This window comes from Argopecten irradians, chromosome 4 (assembly GCF_041381155.1).
Source record: "Argopecten irradians isolate NY chromosome 4, Ai_NY, whole genome shotgun sequence".
In the NCBI taxonomy this organism is placed as follows: domain Eukaryota; kingdom Metazoa; phylum Mollusca; class Bivalvia; order Pectinida; family Pectinidae; genus Argopecten; species Argopecten irradians.
In genome coordinates, this window is record NC_091137.1 from 18,260,577 (window position 1) to 18,284,279 (window position 23,703).

Genomic DNA, 23,703 nt, shown 5'->3' on the forward strand with positions numbered 1-23,703 from the left:
TGATGGTGATGGTTATGCTGGAGGTTGGTATGGTGATGGTGATGGTGATGGTTGTGCGGGAGGTTGGTATGATGATGGTGATGGTTGTGCTAGAGGTTGTATGGTGATGGTTGTGCTGGAGGTTGGTATGGTGATGGTGATGGTTGTGCTAGAGGTTGGTATGGTGATGGTGATGGTTGTGCTGGAGGTTGGTATGGTGATGGTGATGGTTGTGCTGGAGGTTGGTATGGTGATGGTGATGGTTATGCTGGAGGTTGGTATGGTGATGGTGATGGTTGTGCTGGAGGTTGGTATGGTGAGGTGATGTTGCGGGAGGTTGGTATGGTGATGGTGATGGTTGTGCTAGAGATTGTATGGTGATGGTTGTGCTAGAGGTTGGTATGGTGATGGTGATGGTTATGCTGGAGATGGTATGGTGATGGTGATGGTGATGGTTGTGCGGGAGGTTGGTATGGTGATGGTGATGGTTATGCTAGAGGTTGTATGGTGATGGTTGTGCTGGAGGTTGGTATGGTGATGGTGATGGTTATGCTAGAGGTTGGTATGGTGATGGTGATGGTTTTGCGGGAGGTTGGTATGGTGATGGTGATGGTTGTGCTAGAGGTTGTATGGTGATGGTTGTGCTGGAGGTTGGTATGGTGATGGTTATGCTGGAGGTTGGTATGGTGATGGTTGTGCTGGAGGTTGGTATGGTGATGGTGATGGTTATGCTAGAGGTTGGGATGGTGATGGTTGTGCGGGAGGTTGGTATGGTGATGGTGATGGTTGTGCTAGAGGTTGTATGGTGATGGTTGTGCTGAGGTTGTATGGTGATGGTTGTGCGGAGGTTGGTATGGTGATGGTTGTGATGAATTGTTGATATTTTGAGACTGAGGTATCGTTCATATTATTTTTGTTTCCCCTGCGTATAACTTATGCTATCACAATAGTTACATTATTTTAGATGGTATTTTTTCGATCAAATTTTCGCTTCGTTTCCCCGTTATTGATGCAAAGGCCTTTTTATTGCCATAAAATATGTAATACATACCGATATTGTCCTCACACAGCGTACCCTTAAAACCAACGGAGCACGTGCACGTATAATTCCATTCACCACTAATACAGGTCGCTCCGTTCTCACACTGGTGATTTACACAGTAGTCTGGGGCAATCTCACAGTTGTCTCCCATGTATCCGCCCGTACACTCACATCGGTATCCATTCAACAGGTTCTCACAAAAATGGACTCCACATGGACTCGAGTCACACTCGTCTATTTCTAAATAGTAAGTCATAGAAATTTCATTGTTTTAGTTTATTAATAATGCTTTCTTTTAAGTGTTATTGTGTCTTAAAATATTATCAGCACATATCAATATATTTATACACTTTACATAATAAATATAGACAAATATTATACTAATATAGAATAATCGTGTTGCCTTTCGTGATCTTACCGTCACACTTGGAAGGTGTGTCAATTTCAATCCCTTTTGTATTTTTGAAGTTGTCCATGGTGTAAATGGCGTCCTCGACGTTGGGTGTACATGTTGTAATATCAGTTTGTAGGTCAGCGGCACTTTTGCTAGTATTTGTCATTTTTAATCCTGATATACGACAGTCTAAACCAAGAAATAAAATACAGTTACACAGTTACACAAAATACTACGAGAATAAATATGTTCAATGTATCAGCAAAATACCTGATGTTGGTGATGGTGAAAACAAATGAACACAATATGTGCAATATCATACAAAAAATGCAATATGATAAAACAAACTACGGTATTTCAGTGTGTAGGCTACTTTCAAATAGAATGTGATGAACATCTATATTGTGGCTTACATTCTATATCCATTATGAAGTATGACTTGCTCATGCTTCTACTTACAAAATTATACTTCGATTGGAAGATGGTCAATGTGAATATTGTACATATGTTGTTTTGGAAATCGCCATTCAACTTCTATCCTGTCGTCACATTATCGATCGATTTCGATAGCTGTTTCGAGGATGGTTCGCCTCGTGTGTTTTGGGGTGTAATTGTTAGGGGAGATCTCAAATGACATTTGGTTCACAGTATGTTGTAGTTCCCTCAGTGAGCCACGCGGGTATGTCTTTCACAGTATGTTCTATTTATACTATGGTTAGTACGAATTTGCTAAGTACAAAACCATCCATTTTGTTTAGTTCTTGAATGTTTGACCAAGGTGATGCTTTCAGTACTGTTACTTTATTATTTCAGTGAGTACATTTTCACGAGGAGTTTTTTTTCGTTTAAGGGAAATACTTTCCCTTTCGTATTATGTGCTCCATTATTTCGTACATTTTTGTACCTTGTACTTTGCAAAATTAAAACTATTGTGCCTCGGTATTTTGTACACTTAAGTCCATTGTGCTTATACCTCTCTTTTCTACTTTTAACATAAACATCTTACGGATTGAGATACAGACTACTTTAATAATTTCCTGATGTAGTTCATATTGTGGAATGTGTGACTTACTACTATTGTTTCCATGGATCTGTCCCATTACGAGATAAGAACCAGAGACTGCAATGTTCTCCATATCAATAGTAGCATTCCAAACGCTGTTTCCATTTATCATTAGTTCAGCTTGCTTTGAAGCCTTTGACAACACCACTGCTATATGCTTCCAGCCGTTGATAAATGTAACATCAACCATGGTCCTGCTGCATATCAAAACAACATACGTAATGGTAAGTCAGTATTTACGTTGTATGACAATATAAATTGTTGTACGACTGTGAGATTTGCCGTTTTCTGATTGGTCTAGACCGCTCGGACAGGTCTTAACAAAAGTGACAGCAGTGAGGTAGGATTAGGAAAGATGTTTTTACACATTTTAAATGTAGCTATATGTTAGAAAGTTATATTGTGAAGAATTACAGCAGAAGTACTACTAAAGGTACGTGGATGGAGATTTTCTTGATTTTTTATTTAATTAGCCATTGCGCTGTCCTTGCTTCAAAATTGTTCCAAGTAGAAAAACTTGTTTCATTGTCTCATTTCATGTAACATAACAAATATTGACTTTTTGCAGGTTAATACGAGGAATTGTTAAACCCTTGAGAGGTGATATTTCCCTCGGCCTTCGGCCTCGGTGAATATCACCTTTCACATATTTAACAATTTCTCGTATTAACCTACAAAAAGTCAATATTTGTATAATGGAGTTACAATTCCTTTATGAAGTTCTAATGACAATATATACCTTTGGCAATGGCAAAAGGACCCCTAATTACTAAATTACTAATGGAAGATTGGTAGACTTATTTCCAACCTTCATGATGATTCTTGCGTACCAGTAGACTGACAATAACAAAAAAACTGCATTATATACAACACTGCCTGTCTTTCACATACAATCCTGACAACCACGGATCCTTATAATCATTAACTCACTTCAACAATTTCAAAGTTTCTCCATCAACGGCCCGCAAAATTTCCATGAAGGTGTCTTCATTGACGAATCCAAATGTTGGTCGGGTAGAATTTCCGAAGGGACACATCAGCCAGAACATCAGGGTAACAGCTTCATGGGTTGTCGCCGCTAGATTCGGGAAAGATAAGTCATATCCTGGCGAGCTTAGGACTACATCGTAGGCTAAAAGGAGAAGACATTAATTGAAATGTAAATTTTTAACGCGATGTGGTAAGCACCAAGGCAATATCCTGGCCCCAACATATTTTCATACCATCACAATAAAACACTGAATAACAGATTTCTCCGAATAAGTAGCTTTAAGGAATCAGTTACTTCAAAATCGTTAGTTTTATTAACTAATATTCAACATTGCATTTTCTTTTTCAATTACACAAACCAGTCTATTAGAAATCAATACAATATCATCCGTTATAAGAATGGATTTAAGTCTTCATTTATTGCTTAGTAGTGCAAGACAAATACAATCAGGAAAAATAGGAGCTCATCCGGAACCAACGCCATATTACTTTGCAAATTGAAAACGATATCCACGATACTATTGCAATAAGTTCCATTGGTGGGGCTTGGTGACAGAATAAAACATATTTGAAGTGATTTATATATACATGTATATTGAAATGAGAAAAAAACGACATTTGTATTTACGTGCATAGGTTGATGTAAATTTACCCTCCGTTAAATCTGCAGGATGAAGCAGACCTTTACCATTTACTTACATGTACATGTCGAATCAGAAATTTGTCCTCTTCCAATCGTAGTTTTTCCGACATCGCATTTATGGCAGCTTTTGCTGTTCTCCTTCGGTTGATATTCGCCGACATTGCATTCCGTACAGGGGATAACGCCAGATGCTGAGTAGCTCCCAGCAGGACACATAGCTGTAATAAATTGATATATTAGTTCTGACAAATGTAGAGCTAAACGAAATTATTTAAGCATTGAACGTCTTTCAATTAGCATTCATAGCCAATATGAATGCCAACTGGACAGAGGCAAATTCAGCATGAAGCGCTAGCACGCTTCATGACTGAAAGAAGTTCGATGCTAATATTTACATTGGATAAAAATTTGATGATGAATTCAAAGAAATTTTGCATCTTTACTTGATAAAGAATTCATTGTCGTCAAAGAAAAAATATCCATTTTAATAACATCTTTGATGAGCGGAGCAATTGTGACGTCACAATGATAATGAGGTCATAATAAATGGATGGCCGTTCATAGACTGATGAATGTCAACTGCGCTTGGTTAAGTTACATAGTAGGACTGCAGTGAAAATGTAAATATAGCTGTATTAAGTAACGGTGGCCAATATACTTACGGAAACATTCCGAGACGTTTTTCCTGCCTGTTTCTTTAGTAGACATATCTACGGGACATGATTTACATGTCGTTTGGTAAGACTCATCCTGGTAGGTTCCTACTGGACACTTAGCGCAATCGGAAATAGTGGCTTCATAATACTTCCCAGTAGCACAGCCCTCTAAAATCACAATCTCTCTCTAAACTCTTATCAATAATTGTAAATAAAGCTTAAAAGGCTCTTTTAATAGGTCGAGTTTGGATGAACAAGTATAAGATGTTAAATGAGTGTTTCATTATATATGAGATTTTATGAAACGAGCAAACATTAAATCTTCGAGAAGAGTTTCATCAAATCTCATATGAAATGAACGTAAATTTGCGATATTTTTTATCACATAGCTACAACAACCTACATTCCGAAGAATTCCAACGTCAAAATGCATTACACAAATCCAGCGAAGGCTGTCATTTTGTCACGAATCCTGACATCGCAACATTGTTTATTAACATAAAATCATGACGTAACAATGAATTTTCAGCCAATGGAAAACGCTCCAGGTTCTATTACACTAATAATATATACTAAAATTTCATTTGGACAAAATCACTGGGTATCGGGTGAATTATTTAACAAACTCTATATCATGGCGATCTTGAAGAGTCAGATTTGGCGCAAATCTCTCTTGCAAAGACGGTAAGAGAATAACTTTTGAGCCTAAAAAACATTAAAGAATTCAAATGAAACTTACCACAGTTAGGAATATCTCCGTCGTAGAATGCCGTCTGCCCGAATGGACATTCCATCATCGGCCATCTATCAGCAGTTATCTGTTCAGGAGTTACTCCATTATACGATATATTACCTCCTCCGCTGGCTATCTCATTTTCAATTGCAGTAACGATATCATAAAGCTCTTGGTCATTTTGTTGCAAGTCGTCTGCCGTCGTACCGCCTACCCAAGATATCTCAATGGTAAAGGACAACGTTAATACATGGCTAACAGTACGCTTGACACGGCTAGAAAAATCCTTGTTCTGGATAGAAGGTCGCCATCTACCGGTATATTGAACCATTGTATCCCGCTTCCGTCTAGAGGTTACAGGCCCACAGGTCACTCCAATAGTATCACGTATACAGCCTGGGAAAACCAAAAAAATCTCTATGCCATATTTATAAGAATTATCACGTACGTTTAACACATCAAAGCATTATATACTATTCAAATACTTCTGGCCATTAATATCTATAATTTGTGACTTTCTTCAAATCACATCGAACAAAATCCATAATGATCTTGCATTATTGTTATTCTTCTATATTATCAATGTATAGGCCTATCAATAGTTGTATTCATTGTTTTCTTTTCTAAGAGCAAACATGTTTCAAGTTAGTATTTCAAATGTTATTTCATAGAAACTTGAAAAAACAGCATATCAAACTTTCAAACTAGTGTTTGGTGACAGAAAGAAGTTATTTGTTTTACCAGAATCAATTGGACACCTATTGCTCCAGCCGATCTCAACCAGCTCAACCATGAAGGCAAGAAATTTGTCTTTGAGGTTTTCCTGTACACTAGCATCATTGCAATCCCCAACAAAATAATGCAGATCAGCACCAATAAGATTTGCATCAGGAGGTCTGCGTTCTGTAAGAGTTACATTACAACATCACACATGGTATATGAAATGGGAGTTCAAATTTAACAGCTGTCGTGTATCTGGTTATTTTATTACATAATTTGTTTATACCAATCTATATATGAAGAAATATAATATTTTTCAACTATTACACCGACCGTTCAATAAAACCTTGTTATATTGCACGGTTCGAAGTTATATTGCACGCTTCCATGGAAACGTTATATTGCACGGTTCGAGATGTTATATTGCACGGCTTTAGGAACACCTCACTGTTGTTGTCTAGTTTTGTAGAAAACTTCCGAGGAATTGCGAGTAACAGTGAGTTACGTTATTATGACGTCACAAAGGTTCACGCTCAATTTCGCGCTGGATTTATAGATCTCGAATCAAGCACGTCATGTAGACGTTTACTGTACCGAGTAAAGGACGGACACGATGAATGTATTAGATCAAAAGGCTGCAAGCAGGTCTAATAATGTGAAAACAGACAATAAGACATCCAAACCGGAGTTACAACGTGACGTACGTGGGCTATACGTCAATCTTCAATAGGATATTAAGTGGGTTTTTTCCGTACGACCCCGGTACGGTGTTGATGATTTTGTTAAGTGATTGTCGTATTCGTTTTATAAAAAAAATATTCAACTGAAAAACTGGTGATTATGTAATAAAACAAATATTCCATGGTTACTGTGCTCTAGTTCATAATATTTACCCCTCGGTGATGGTAATCAACAAATGTTATATTGCACTCGGCCTTTGGCCTCGTGCAATATAACATTTGTTGATTACCATCACCTCGGGTTAAATATTATGAACTAGAGCACAGTAACCCATGAAATATTTGTATAATATACAATGATTCGTACAACATAGAATCTAAAGTCGTGGATTGGACTGCAACGTAACCAAAACCTGGTTAAAAAGTGCGTAACATCAGACTAGATCTAGACAAACTTACTTTTGAACATTTTGAATGTAAGTTCCCCAAGTTTGTAAAATGGTTCATTGAAAGGGGTCTGTCAAAATAAATATTCTTATAAAATATTGAAAGTAGACGAGCCTTCTGAGAGAAAAGATCTCGGAAACATGTTTATTTTAAAGTTATACAGTAAAAGGATTACACAGGACAGCTCTTCAGCATGGATGTTATTGATGATATTTAATAAGGAGTAAAAATGTTACTTAATTATAAACAGATATACAAATACAGTCGTTCGTTTCTGGCAAGTCTCTCAGTTGCTCAGTAAATTATACAAACTCACCTGTACAATCGTCCGCCTCCGGTGGATCCCATAATTGTTGATTATTACAGATGAATATTTGGTTTTTACTTCCTGACGGATACCCAAACTCAACATTACATGATAATCTACAGTACTGGTTAGCAGCCGTCGCACAAACAAAAGCACCATTGGCTGGTGGCTGAAGAGGTGGACATTCATCTAAAATAGGATATTCCATCTTTACAAATTACAGAGTTAGTTTCCTGGTTGATAGGTATCGAACGTAACGTCATTTTTTGTGAGTGCAATTCACGTCATTTTCTCCGAAAAGTAAGGGGTTACGATCGCAAACACATGATGTCACAATCAACACCTACCCGCAAGGGTTGATAACTATAAAATGCAAATACAGAATTAAATAAGGATAAACATTTCTGGGAGGCTGAAGTTGGTTCCGAGTTCCGAGTTCCGAGTTCCGTTTAAGCTAAACGGAACTCGGAACCAGTTCCGAGTTCCGTTTAAGTAAAACGGAACTCGGAACCGTTTAAGGATTTTGTTTTTTTAAACAAAATTTTAAAAAAATTCAATTTTATGTAATTTGAACATATTACAAATGTTTTCTGTTGTGTTTTTTCATGGATAATTTGTGATAGAGCTAGTTTAAATACGTTTTCAAATAACATCTATTTCCGTTTAAGTAAAACGGAACTCGGAACCAGTTCCGAGTTCCGTTTAAGGAAATTCTCTATCTTTTTAGATAAAAGTTGTTCAATGTGCTTTGGACATATTAGAAATGTTGCCTGTTGGCTTTTTTAATGGATTAATATTGGTAAATCCTCTTTAATTTAGTTTTTGATCAACTCTCATTTCCGAATTCCGTTTAATTAAAACGGAACTCGGAACCAGTTCCGAGTTCCGTTTAAGGAAATTTTCTATCATTTTGGATAAAATCATTCTATATGCCTAACACATATGAGAAATGTTGCCAGTTGTCTTTTTTCATAGGTTACTAGTGATGGATCTACTTTAATTCAGTTTTTTATCAACTCCTATCTCCCAGTTCCGTTTAAGTAAAACGGAACTCAGAACCAGTTCCGAGTTCCGTTTAAGGAAATTTTCTATCTATTTAGTTAAAATCATTCTATATGCCTAAGACATATGAGAAATGTTGCCAGTTGTCTTTTTTCATGGGTTACTAGTGATGGATCTACTTTGATTCAGTTTTTTATCAACTCCTATCTCCCAGTTTCGTTTAAGTAAAACGGAACTCGGAACCAGTTCCGAGTTCCGTTTAAGGAAATTTTCTATTTATTTAGATAAAATCATTCTATATGCCTAAGACATATGAGAAATGTTGCCAGTTGTCTTTTTTCATGGGTTACTAGTGATGAATCTACTTTAATTCAGTTTTTGATCAACTCCTATCTCCCAGTTTCGTTTAAGTAAAACGGAACTCGGAACCAGTTCCGAGTTCCGTTTAAGGAAATTTTCTATCTATTAAGATAAAATCATTCTACATTTGTATATACCTAAGACACATGAGAAATGTTGCCAGTTGTCTTTTTTCATGGGTTACTAGTGATGAATCCACTTTAATTCAGTTTTCGATCAACTCCCATTTCCGAGTTCCGTTTAAGTAAAACGGAACTCGGAACCAGTTCCGAGTTCCGTTTAAGGAAATTTTCTATCATTTTAGATAAAATCATTCAATATGCCTAAGACATATGAATAATGTTGCCTGTTGTCATTTTTCATGGGTTACTAGTGGCAAATCCACTTTAATTTAGTTTTCGATCGACTTCCATTTCCCAGTTCCGTTTAAGTAAAACGGAACTCGGAACCAGTTCCGAGTTCCGTTTAAGGAAATTTTCTATCATTTTAGATAAAATCATTCAATATGCCTAAGACATATGAATAATGTTGCCAGTTGTCATTTTTCATGGGTTACTAGTGGCAAATCCACTTTAATTTAGTTTTCGATCGACTTCCATTTCCGAGTTCCGTTTAAGTAAAACGGAACTCGGAACCAGTTCCGAGTTCCGTTTAAGGAAATTTTCTATCATTTTAGATAAAATCATTCAATATGCCTAAGACATATGAATAATGTTTTCATGGGTTACTAGTGGCAAATCCACTTTAATTTAGTTTTCGATCGACTTCCATTTCCGAGTTCCGTTTAAGTAAAACGGAACTCGGAACCAGTTCCGAGTTCCGTTTAAGGAAATTTTCTATTATTTTTGATAAAATCATTCTATATGCCTAAGACATATGAGAAATGTTGCCTGTTGTCTTTTTTCATGGGTTACTAGTGATGAAGCCACTTTAATTTAGTTTTCGATCAATACCTATTTCCCAGTTCCGTTTAAGTAAAACGGAACTCGGAACCAGTTCCGAGTTCCGTTTAAGGAAATTTTCTATCATTTTAGATAAAATCATTCAATATGCCTAAGACATATGAATAATGTTGATTGTTGTCATTTTTACTGGGTTACTAGTGGCAAATCCACTTTAATTTAGTTTTCGATCGACTTCCATTTCCGAGTTCCGTTTAAGTAAAACGGAACTCGGAACCAGTTCCGAGTTCCGTTTAAGGAAATTTTTCTATTATTTTTGATAAAATCATTCTATATGCCTAAGACATATGAAAATGTTGCCTGTTGTCTTTTTTCATGGGTTACTAGTGATGAAGCCACTTTAATTTAGTTTTCGATCAATACCTATTTCCCAGTTCCGTTTAAGTAAAACGGAACTCGGAACTGGTTCCGAGTTCCGTTTTACTTAAACGGAACTGGGAAATAGGATTGATCGAAAACTAAATTAAAGTGGATTCATCACTAGTAACCCATGAAAAAAGACAACAGGCAACATTTCTCATATGTCTTAGGCATATAGAATGATTTCATCTAAATAGATGGAAAATTTCCTTAAACGGAACTGGTTCCGAGTTCCGTTTTACTTAAACGGAACTGGGAGATAGGAGTTGATCAAAAACTGAATTAAAGTAGATCCATCACTAGTAACCCATGAAAAAAGACAACTGGCAACATTTCGCATATGTGTTAGGCATATAGAATGATTTTATCCAAAATGATAGAAAATTTCCTTAAACGGAACTCGGAACTGGTTCCGAGTTCCGTTTTACTTAAACGGAACTCGGAAATGGGAGTTGATCGAAAACTAAATTAAAGAGGATTTACCAATATTAATCCATTAAAAAAGCCAACAGGCAACATTTCTAATATGTCCAAAGCACATTGACAACTTTTATCTAAAAAGATAGAGAATTTCCTTAAACGGAACTCGGAACTGGTTCCGAGTTCCGTTTTACTTAAACGGAAATAGATGTTATTTGAAAACGTATTTAAACTAGCTCTATCACAAATTATCCATGAAAAAACACAACAGAAAACATTTGTAATATGTTTAAATTACATAAATTGAATTTTTTTTAATTTTGTTTAAAAAACAAAATCCTTAAACGGAACTCGGAACTGGTTCCGAGTTCCGTTTTACTTAAACGGAACTCGGAACTGGTTCCGAGTTCCGTTTAGCTTAAACGGAACTCGGAACTCGGAACTCGGAACCAACTTCAGCCTCCCAACATTTCTTTGCTATTATCTTTTATATTCTGGAATGACGGTTTATTTTTGTTCTGCTTTATTTTAAAATATATATATCTTTTTATCGTGCTCCCGTTTAAACATTTTACATTATGATTTATTACAGAAAATACTTGCTGTCACACGTTGGTTGACTGCCTCCTCCCCAGTCCCAGATCATTTTAGTAGACTCAGGACTTTCTCGTTCACATGTGATGGTAGTGTTACCGATGATGTCATAGTTCCGTATACATGATACATTACAAGTCGTTCCGTATGTGTACACTGTTCCGGGGCAGTCAGCCAAGATAAGCTCATCGTCGAATTTTCCGTCAGGCGAGTCACATTGTAGATCTAAAAGAGAAGAAGGTTTCAAAACATATACAGTCAAACCTGTGTATAAAGGACACCCAGGGGAAAAGGCTAAAGGGTCCTTTATAGACAGGTGTCCTTTATATAGAGGTCAGTGTTTTGCCGAATAATGTCCCCTGAGCGGTTCAACCTAAGCAATCTTTCCATACACAAATACATGTATTTGTCTCATTTTATTTTCATTTTGTTCATTTTGGAATAAATGAATAGTAACATAATTATTATTTAAAGGAATTTGTACAGTATATTATATTTTTCATTTCAATCAAATCAGAAAAAAAGATCTGAAACAATTATTTAATAAATTGTATATACAATGTATATATGTATCTGTGTTTTTCTTATATACTTTCAGCTACATACTGCATATGAAATAATAAAAAAAAACCAAGGTTATTCACGACAAATAATTTATTAACATCTTCAGATAAATAAAACAACCATTTAGTAATTAATAAGTTAACATCAAAAATATTTATCAAAATTTAATTTGGGCTGATTAGCCTCATGATTAATTGATATATTCTCATAAAACAGAGAACACAAATTTCAATTTATTTATTTCGTGACTTGGCCAATTATTTTTAATGGTTTGATTTGTTTAATTTAACATTATTTCCGCACTTTAATTAAGACTGATTAACCTATGATCAATATCCGCAAACCTACCTAATAACGTCTACACGTTATTCTAAGGAAATAGCTTTTCGTCAAAGTTTTGAACAAGCCATTATATTGTCTGTGTATGTAAAATCCCAAAATAAAAAGTGGCACAAAATGAGAAAATCGATTTTTGGCCTCATTCAATAATTTCCGAAATTGGGGGTTGACAATATCTTGGAAGATTCCATCTTTTCGCCACTCAGTGGTCCGTACATTTAATTGTTCTAAACACATTGTTAATGAGCCGAGTAAAGTGTCCACAATGCACAAATATTCCTGTACGTAAACAAGGATCAATCTCATATGATTTCAAGCAATCAAGTAAATAAAAAACATAACAGATTTATTTGAAAACAGGGAATCTGTCAAGCACTGTTTGTGCTATCATTATCATTGGTTTGGGAGCACAGACAATCAATTAGATATATGCTGATGTGTTATCGTGTTTAATGTAGAGAACAGAAGAATTATGTACAGGTAATGTATACTATTATAGTTCTTGGAGTACAAACAGCAATATTGCAAAAGTATCTATATTTTCAAATTTTGATTTAGTGTTTAATTGTATTCTCTAATATTAAGTTACCGTGCGTTCCTTTTGCGAATCCGTGCAGTTTAGTTTAAAACAAGACCTAATATTCATATTCATAAGATTTATTTTTTTATTTCAATCATTTGTTTAGGTATTGCTTTCACCTTTAATGCTCTTAAGATAGAACATATGTAGTTTAAATTTGAAGTGTATCTTTGGTATGGGTGCCAAAATCCAAACACGTTTCGTTCGGCGGTGTATCAATTCAGAACGCACGGTTGGTCAAGAATTTTTGCCTATCTTGGTAACCGACCCTATTTCCTTAATTTAAGTTAATGCCCGGCCAATTTGGTTACATTAGGTAAGTACCAGATTTATTTCCCGACTTCAACCTTTCGACCTTGAGCTTAGTACCCGGCCCTTAAAGTACTGCCAAAAATCATTTTCAGCTCTTACTTGTACATGTAAAATTAAAACCTATGCATTGAAAGTACTGTAATTTTCAAAAAGTTGGTAATTTTTGGTGATGAATAACATATTGAATGCTCATCTTGATTCGTGAGTATGAAAAATACGGCACATATAACTTTAAGAAAACCCTTATATCATTGTTGATTTCACACTGAAACCAAATGTTAAGTTTATTTCTCTCTTCGATAAAAAACCCAAGTTTTCAACTGTGAATAAATATCACTAGTTCATTTTGTGTTATTGATCTTGTAAAGAAAATAATTGTTAATGTCTTATGTTCTTAAAATTATTTCAGTATATTTACATATCTATTTTGTAATCTTTTCATGTTAACGAAAAATACTTACGTTCTACTACAACATCGAATCTACAAGATTCCGGAGAGTCATTTCCACTGGGGTCACGGGCCATGTAGGAAATTAAATGAGTTCCAACAGTAAACGTACTTCCAGGTTCCTGTCCTAATGTTTTTGTTATAGTGACGTTACCGGAATTATCGGTTGCTGTTGGTGACTCCCAACTCACTGTGGCAGACGATTTACCTTTGTCAGCGTAAACTCTGACAGGATTTACAGGACAAAAGGTGAAATGTGGTGCGCGGTAATCTGAAATGATTAAAGAATATATATATATATATATATGTATATATATAACATCCATTGCGGGCTATAAATAAACTTTATTAGATTCGAGAAAGAAAAGGACACTTATATTTATCCTACTTGATAATAATAAATATAAGCCCTTGCATATTGGGTTCATTTTAGATACAAATATAAAACAAAGCTTGTGCGTTGCATGGTAACGAGTACCAACTTACAAAGCGGCAGGGCAGAGATGTCTTTTATAAACTAGGCCTATAACTTTTCTTGAAATAGCTTTCCCTCAAACTATAGTTGGGAAGTGATATCTTTTTCGCATCTATTATTTCTTGGAACGAGGACAGAAAATATTTCTTTAGCTTTAGCCTAGCTTGTGTGGAAGGAATTTCTTTGTAAACTCCCACTGGGAACAAGGATGAGGATTTTATTTTTGTGTTTACCTTGACAGGTGGGAAGGGGCGCTGTCCAATGTCCATCACTTTGACAACGAGTAAAATTGCCATCGGTGTCATACCCATCGTCGGAACAAATTGATGAGCAAACAGAATTGTAGAATGCTCCGTTGGTGCAATGCTTCTCTCCGTTTTCTGGGTCGCCAAGGTCAGCACATTCAATTTCTGTAAGCATGCCACGTTAGAAGTCATAAATGTAATAGAAAGAACAATATTTAGTGCATACAAGGTATATTACTTTGCTGTTGATACCTACTAGAACAAATGGCCTCCTCGCCATCAAAAAGTCCGTTTTCCTGACACGTCCGTAGACTTGATGAACTGTTACTCAGTTGATACCCTTCTTTACATGTAAATGTACATGTCGTTCCTAACACCGGGTCATTTTGATAAGGAGTGCACACCATGTATCCATTCAGGGGATGATTTGGGAAGTTGGTTTTACATCGGTTTACTGAAATACAAATGTACCATTATGGAAGCGTCTCATCTAAATTTTGTACAATTCAAAAAAAAATTATAGTAAATATATTCTTATATTAATTTTTAAATATAAATTGATAATATATGCACTTCAGATAAATCAAATCTAGCTGTAATCTTACATTTGAATCCTAACATGCACGACTCAAAAAAACATAAATTTCCCCGCCAAATGACCATGAGAGAAAGATGGTACCTTTATGTACCTATGCGACAAATCATTGACACCAATGGATGGAGGTTCTATCTTACCAACAACATTGATTTTGATATAACATGTGTCTGTAGCACCGTGTGTGTCTGTGACTCGATAATACGATGGCGGAGTAGACTTTTCGAAAGAAGAACCACTTGGGAATCCAGAGACGAGTTTTGGTCTATGTCAAATGAAAATTAAATTGTTATATTAACTGAATGAACAATATTTTATTAAACATAATGCAAATGAAAATCCGAATGAACATGTCTTAAATCGGTGTTCAATTTATGTGAAATCTTATGAAACGAGTCGTTTAAGAAGTTTTTATGTTTGCGAGCCTTGGGAAAAAAACTAAAATTTCATACTTTTTTATCATATAACTACAACAACCTACATTTTGGAGAATCTCAACGCCGTTTTAAAAGAACAGCAAAATACAAAACATGAAGGAAGAAGAGATTATAGCGGACATTTAAAGTAAAGTAATTTTATATTTTTATTTCTTATTATTTTTGAATTTTTGTTTTTTCTTTAAATTTTCATTTATTTATTTCATTATTATTATATTTTTTTTTTTTTTTTTTTATTTTTTTGCTGACAATGCATTAAACAGAGATATTTAATTCAAGACTATTTCATTCGATTAATCACGGAATTGTCGGTAGGATTCGTATAAGTAATACAAAAAAAAAACTGATTTTTTACTCTAAGGACTTGTTTTTCCTTTCTTCTCTGGATATCCTTCCTTCCGTACATTTCCATAATGTGTTGTATTTTTGAATTTATGCATTGGTTGTCATATCTTTAACATGCATTGATGTGTAACATACATTGTCTGTTCTAGTATATCCAGAGGTGTGCATTAGAAATGGAATAACTAATGATTTCATGACGATTATGATAAATAGTATTTGGAATATGTCTGCTTACTGATAGTCGATAGTCTTTGTGAATTTAGACATGTATATAAAGATATATGTATATGCTCCTAAATGTTATCGATATTATGCTTTATACACTTATTTGTCTCAATAATGGCTCTGAAGAGCTAATGTTACTTATACCTGATATGCCACTTTAAATAGATATTATGGTATTGTATTTTATTGTTAAAATTCATATTCACATATTATATATTTATATTGAGATACTAGTCAGTAACTTAATTGAAATATTAAATACCGAATATGTCATTATTTTTATAACGGGTTTTCGGAACAAAGTTCTTGAATGATCCTCTTTTCTAGTGAAACAGTTTTTTTATGTTTCTACAATTATCATGTAATTTTTGAAAAGCTACTTGAAATCGAGAATAGTTTTAAGACGTAACAGTACATGAATTTTAGTGTTTCTTTCATGCTATTGGATTAGACCTTATGTATTGCCCAATATTTTGAGTAATATCATGACATCCTCGACATTTGCTTCACTTTCGAAAATCGCAAAAACTCGACTTCAATAAAAATTCTCCTTCAAATAGCAATATTTCAATCTATTAAAAAATCAAGTCATCGGATTTCTTAAACATCCTTCTACATTTTATTTGTATTTACTTATTTATTTATTTTGTAGTTTTCACTATGGTTTTCAATTAAAATGATACGTTTTCATGGCATTCATGTAATACATCGATAATGTGAATGGCGAAATGAAAAGAAAAAATAGCGTATTCCATTTATTAAAATCATCCTAAAAACGTATCGACATCATCGCCGTCATCGTAATTATTGTATATTTAGCTGTAATGTATATATTTAAGCATGAACTCACGTCAGACTATGCTTATCTTCGTCATCATAAGCAGTTGGGAACGGCCAAGAGACAACAACAGATGTTTCCCGTGGTGGAGCAAAGTAGACCGGTTCTACTTCCGGACAGGTTATAGTGGGGGCATTGTTGTGGTATAATGCCTGTCCTCCTCCTCCTCCTCCTCCTCCTCCTCCTCCTCCTCCCTGCAAAGAATCGCCTGTGGAACAATTTAATACATAAATGAATGATAAAAATTGAGGTTATCGTGCTAGATGACCGTTTAACGAACTTCGGAATTTGAATCACGTGGTATGTCACAAAAGCTAATACTAGGCGACAAGCTAAAGGGTAGACATGGAAGGGACATATCAGTATTGCAGTACTGGTACCGAAGTATCATTTTCTACTTTGTGTCTTCGTGTGTGCATATCTTAACTGACTTTGGATTCTTTTATTTTCTTTTTGGAAATTGCACTTTTGACATTATTTGTTTATCCTACACCAAAATCAATTATTTTTAATAACGACTTACTTATTATTATGCTTCCTGCTATGATGACAGCCACCGCAACAGTCACCACCACGGCCGCAATAATTAGCCCCCAAAATCGTTTATGCCTGTGTACATGTACATCTGTGAAAAAATAATATTCTGAAAATGCTTATTTGTTGACTTGTTTACCATTTAATCGTGTTTATGAGTGTTTGGTTGTACACAGAGTCTTTTGGACCATCTACACGACCTGAAAGCACTAGAGGTAATTTAAGTATTGAACCCATTTTGATGGCATCATAGCCAATATGAATGCTTACTAGACCGAGACAAATGCCATGAAGCGCGCTAGGGCTTCACGTTGAGTTTGCCTCTGTCCAGTTGGCATTCATATCGGCTACGAATGCCAACTGAAAGACGTCAATGCTTATAATTACATTTTATAACGATTTTATGATGAAATCCTGAGAGATTTTGCATCTATAACAAACAAAGAATTCATTATTGTCGAAAATGGAACAGTAATTTGAACTGCCATTATCTGTCATCGTTGGCACGGGATTTGTGACAACACAATGATAATGACCTTATGATAAGCGGATGGCAGTTCAAAACTGATGAATCACAACTGCGATTGATTAGGTTACATGAGGGACTGCAATGAAAATGTAAATACAAGTATATTAAAAAGAAATCTTAACTTATTTTCAGAAGACGTTACTATTTAAGCATTGAACGTCCTTCGGTTGGCATTCATAGCCAATCTGGTTGCCAACTAGACAGTGGCAAATTACATGAAGCGTGTTGAATTTGCCTCTGTTCAGTTGGCATTCATATTGTCTATGAATGCCATCTGAAAGACGTTCAATGCTTATATTTTCATTTGGTTAAATTTTATGCTGAACCCAAAAGGTATATTACATATATAATGGATTAATCATTCGTTATCGTCAGGAATGGAACAGCCATTTGAATAGCCATTTTCTGTGAAACATGGCAATTGTGACCTCACAATGAGAATTGCGTCATAATAAGCGGTAAAGGTCATATACTATATGAATGCCAATTGCGCTTGGTAAGATTACATAGTGGGACAGCATTGAAAATTTGAAAATATTAAATGTGCATTAATTCAGTTAGTTTGTAAAACATTCTCTAAACAACAAGCTAATCCTACCAATTTAAGTCCCTACCTTGTCTTATAGATAGAAATCAGATGATTATCTGTCGGCCATCTTATTGACTGATCGGTCCCAAAATGCAATATCCACATGATTTGAGACAGAACCCTTTAATACGTTCTGACAAAATCCAAGTTGGCAGACTGTTGGCCATCATGTTGACCAATCAGTCCAAAAATGCAATATGCACAACGATGGTGGAAGCATCATCGATGCTCCAGGGATTACTATTACTGACGTTTTATTTTATTTTTCGCAGTAAAAGATAAGGTTTTACGGTGACCGTAAAAGCGATATACGTCATTCTACTGAAAAATATCACTCACTTTTGACCAATCGGAATGCAGCATTCATAGTGATAATATCATTTTGATTGTTACGTCGTTAGTTTGTGCGCGAAAACGACATCATATTTTTTTGTTGAAATATGACGTTTTGCTCACAAAAATACGACGTAATAATCGGACGGGCAAATAAAATGGTGAAATAACCTTTGACGGGACTAGTAGTGTTGGTATTCTATAAATGGAAGCGAGAACACAAATGTAATAAATATATATATAACTGGTATTCATCAAGAAACAAGGAATATCCTGTATATATCAACCCATGGACTATCTCATAGTAAAACTGAAGGCAGTCCAGATGGAAAAATAGACCAATCAAAGGCCTGCAAAGACTTCCTTTGAAGACTACAGTGAGAGCGACGCCCAACTTCAAAGCCACAGTCAACCAAACTGTACCGTTATACGTTTATACTAAATTACCTGTTCTGTTGCCTCCAGGTTTACTATGAGATTGTCCGGGAGTGGATATAACGACAGTAATAATAACCCCTCGAGTATCAAGGATGTGATGCAAGGAGAACCAACATACGCAATTCCAGACATCTCTTGAGTACTTCTGAGAAATAGCGTTAAGAAACTTCAGCGATCAAATTTCAAAATGTCTCCCTGTCGGCCATCTTGTTGACCGATCGACCCAAAAATACAAAATGCCGAGCAATAAATAAATAAAATATCACATTTTAACAATATTTTACATAAGAAGTTGGGGTATCACTTTAGGCCGTTTTACGGCCACTCAATGATAAGCAAACTATTTTGCACGGAGATACCTTAGGGTCAGCTGCACATTGTATACTATTCAGAATTACTTTTTTTTTTCTTGGCTCAAGGTAATTTCAGGGTCAAAGGTCAAAGGATGAAAATTCACACATTCATTGTTTTAGTCCGAATTAGTTAAATATTAGAAAAGATATAACATTTTTTGAAGTGTTTTGGGTTTGTGAAGTTCAGTTAAGAAAACTGATGACAAATTAAAGAAATAGGTCACAGTTACCTAGTTTTGGGTTTGTGAAGTTCAGTTAAGAAAACTGATGACAAATTAAAGAAATAGGTCACAGTTACCTAGTTAAGCATTTATTTCATTTTAGCATTAAAACTTTTATACTTTTTCTTAAAATCAAGATTTTTTTAACGATTTGATAACTAGAGATTGATGTCAACAGTAGTAACTGAGGTACCCTTTTACTTTGCCAAAACATTTTCACATGAGCTTATTTTCTTGATTTGAAACATATTATCAAACAAATAATATGCAAATGATACCTTTACATATATATTTGAATAAACCTATGACCCCTAGATAAAAGCACTATAACATAAAGACTTACGTGCTATCTATGTACTCCACATATATTACAATCTGCCGTTGCGAGCTATCTGGAATTTATTTTGCAAAATCATAGAAAATACCATATTTTGATTCTCGTGCGCTTTACACAGGAAATTACGGAATAAATGCATGTTCACCTCCATAATCATGCCAAACACCATCTCGACAGAAGAATCTCTGACTTGTGTGGCTAAATGAGACATCACAGACAGTACCAGACTGTGAAGCCTCCCCGACGAGGATGGCTGTACCGGTACTATTGGTGTAACATTCAAGCTCACCGCCCTGCTTTATCTCCTCCGTGGCACAAGAGGTGGTTTTCTACAAAGGTAAAAGATATCATATATGTAAATCAATCAATAGTATACAAATATCGACCTGTTTTCATGTGGATACGGTGATTTATCAACTCGAGGAAGTGATATTACCCGAGGCCGTAACACTTCTCGAGTTGATAAATCACCGTATCGACCTGAAAACAGGTCGATATATGTTTTATTATATGATATTTATATGGTGTAAACCATTTGACTACATGTATATGTACATGTATTTCCTCTTCATAATGTAATAGCCCCTCTCAATACTCAGTACTTATAGGCCGGGATCTAGGGGGGGGGGGGTCCACGTGCACCCCCCCCCCCCCCCCCCCCCCCACACACAACTTAACGAATGAAAAAATCGGATTTTAAGCTCAAAAATGATAATTTTTTAGCAAATTTTTCATATTTGGCTTGACTCAGCAAAAATGTTTACCAACAGCAAACTATTATTCGTAAACAATTACTGTAGCTGGCCTTGGATTTTCTCAGCACGTCGCGACAACAAATTGTCCGGATTATTGCGGGAATTTATTAACGAAAATTACATTCCGTTCCCAAAATGGAGTTCCGGATTCGGAATACGAATTTCCGGACTAGTGAGTATAAATACCGTTACGGAAATCCGTTCCCTGACATTTCCGTCCGGATTGTGAGTTTTCCGGACTATCGGCGTCCGGATTATCGCGGGTCCACTGTATTTGTTGATCTAATCACTCAGTAAAACAATAAAATATATAGAGATACAAAAAAGAATTATTGTTATACCATCATTAAGTTTACAAAACATCACCGGGTGCGTATACTGGGTATATGCTATTTTTCTAACTCCAAACCGCTGACACTACAGTTTCCTGGTGTATTATAAGTTCCTTAAATAAGTTTGACTATTGGCGATTTATAAGTAGGAAACATGAATGTAAAGTTGACAGAATATCTAGGTAGGACAAGTCACAGTTTCGTTTATTTCCTATGCATAGTATAAGCAAAATGTCAGATGGTTACCACAATGTCACATATTTCTTTCACTGGTTCTCAATTATAACCATTATCATTGTGCGTGCTTTCCCACCTCACTGAACTATCCTCTGACGTGACTCGGCATGTCTGGTAGCTGGTACATGCAGTCCGAATCAGAGTAATCGAGATATCAGTATCCAATTCGTCGAAAGCCAGAGCGTCGTTTCGATGTCGATGAGCTGATGTGACACTACATTACCAGTGGTGTTCTAGCCTGTCATCTTTCATGACCCATCCATGGCCAGAGTTTATATCAGGAACAACAGGTTCAGGGATGTGGGATCTCCTTCAGATTCTAACATATCATATATGCTGTTTGCAGACTCCTCAGGAAATTACACCAGATCCAATTTCTTCGAATGGTGGAATGATTCAAGCACCATTCATCAACCTTGTGGACACTCGTGCGACTATAGATGGCACAGGTGATATCCTAGAGGTCTAAATGAGGTCACAAATTTTAAATGTTTTTCATTGGTCAAACTTTTCCATGTCCCTTGAAGGTACTGGTTGTGTCGCATCTGGTGTATGCGAGGATACACCATTGAAGACTCTTCAGAAAAAGTTTTCTACAGTGCTCTCCAGACCTGGCAAAGAGAGGAACTTCACTGTAGACCTCATTTATGACCTCAACGAGTTCACCTGTGCCATCTATGGTAACTGAGGGTTCACAAGAATGAGGAATTGTGCTTCATACGAATTAAGGAGAAGCAACTCAACCCTTCGCAGAATGTGGCTCTGGTGTCTTTTCCATCCTACCGGAGAGGTCTGGAACATCATATACGATATGTGAATCACTAGGTTGAAAACAGGATGAGCTCCCACATCCGCGAACCCGATGTTCTTGATGTTACCTCTGGCCATGGACGGTTGACAAGTTAGAACCACGATGGTAAACCGGTAATGTAATGTCACATCAGCTCATCAGCTCATCGACACTCTGGCGAGAAAGCACGCACAACGATAATGCTTATCATTAAGAACTATTGAAAGAAAAAGAAAAGTTAACAGTGGATGCGCTATTTCTAAAAGAAACAAATTTCGGAAAGTGTCGTGGTATAAACGGAAACAAATGCTTTCTTCAGTTTTAATTTGATACCCTATTAGTTGGCGTTGTGCTGTAAAAATTCATTTTGAGACGCTACTAGTCTACAAACTTTCGAACATGAAAATGGATTATGTTAGGAAATTGTCAAGTCCCACTTAGATATTAAGCCAACTTAAAATTCAAATGTGTTAAGATATGAATCGTCAATTGCCAATGTTATCTTCAGGAAATTCTAAGACATCCGGAAACTGTAGTGTCAGCGGTTTGGAAAAAACAGCAATCATATACCCTGTATACGCACCCGGTGATGTTTTGTAAACCAAATGATGGTATAACAATAATTCTCTTTTGCATTTCTATATATTTTTGTTGTTGTTGTTTTTACTAATTGATAAGAGGTCAAATAACTGATTACGAATAATAGTTTCTTGTTGGGAAACAATTATAGCTGCGTCAAGCCAAATATGAAAAATTTGCTAAAATATTACCATTTTTGAGCTTAAAATCTTATTTTTTCATTTCCTGCGTACACATCACTATTTATATAGGATTATTTGGTCCTTATATGTATTTGTTGTTCGATTGTGGTAATTTTGATACCTCATTTGTCTACTTCGGTTGAAAAATGTCTATGACTATTTTTAACTTTTCCGTGAAATTCGAGATAGCGGCCATCTTGATGACGTCATAACCGGAGCTTATACAATGTTAACATTGTTTTTTTTGTTGGTGTTGTTTTTACTGATTGATAAGAGGTCAAATAACTGATTAGAAATAATAGTTTGCTGTTGGCAAACATTTTTGCTGCGTCAAGCCAAATATGAAAAATTTGCTAAAAAATTACCATTTTTGAGCTTAAAATCCGATTTTTTCATTTCCTGCGTAGAAATAACTACATATATTGGAATATATGGTCCTGATATGTATTTGTTGTTCTATTGTGGTCATTTTGATGCCTCATTTGTCTTCTTCGGTTGAAAAATGTCAATGGTATGACTATTTTTCAATCTTTAGTGAAATTCGAGATGGCGGCCATCTTGATGACGTCATAACCATAATCCCAGTTTATACAATGTTACCTCTCGATTTCGTTAAATTATCAGTGGGTCATAAGGCTTCAGAAAAAACATTGGTTCGTTAAGTTGTGGGTGGGATGCACGTGGACACCCCCCCCCCCTAGATCCCGGCCTATTAATAGTCCTGTTGAATTATTTCGAA

General features: G+C 35.6%; 1 protein-coding gene across 1 annotated transcript in view; it reads right to left on the reverse strand.

Moving 5' to 3' along the window:
• LOC138320824 (sushi, von Willebrand factor type A, EGF and pentraxin domain-containing protein 1-like) overlaps positions 1-23,703 on the reverse strand; it is a 36,933-nt gene that overhangs the window by 9,182 nt on the left and 4,048 nt on the right. The window contains exons 2-18 of the mRNA XM_069264076.1: positions 20,235-20,418; positions 17,279-17,380; positions 16,768-16,963; positions 15,051-15,175; positions 14,572-14,769; positions 14,304-14,480; positions 13,609-13,866; positions 11,362-11,577; positions 7,664-7,843; positions 6,242-6,403; positions 5,507-5,896; positions 4,774-4,935; positions 4,168-4,329; positions 3,409-3,610; positions 2,488-2,675; positions 1,440-1,604; positions 1,031-1,261 (exon numbers count right to left, since the gene is read on the reverse strand). Coding sequence (XP_069120177.1) covers positions 1,031-1,261; positions 1,440-1,604; positions 2,488-2,675; positions 3,409-3,610; positions 4,168-4,329; positions 4,774-4,935; positions 5,507-5,896; positions 6,242-6,403; positions 7,664-7,843; positions 11,362-11,577; positions 13,609-13,866; positions 14,304-14,480; positions 14,572-14,769; positions 15,051-15,175; positions 16,768-16,963; positions 17,279-17,380; positions 20,235-20,418 — 3,298 coding nt within the window. The remainder of the gene's footprint in view (positions 1-1,030; positions 1,262-1,439; positions 1,605-2,487; positions 2,676-3,408; positions 3,611-4,167; positions 4,330-4,773; positions 4,936-5,506; positions 5,897-6,241; positions 6,404-7,663; positions 7,844-11,361; positions 11,578-13,608; positions 13,867-14,303; positions 14,481-14,571; positions 14,770-15,050; positions 15,176-16,767; positions 16,964-17,278; positions 17,381-20,234; positions 20,419-23,703) is intronic.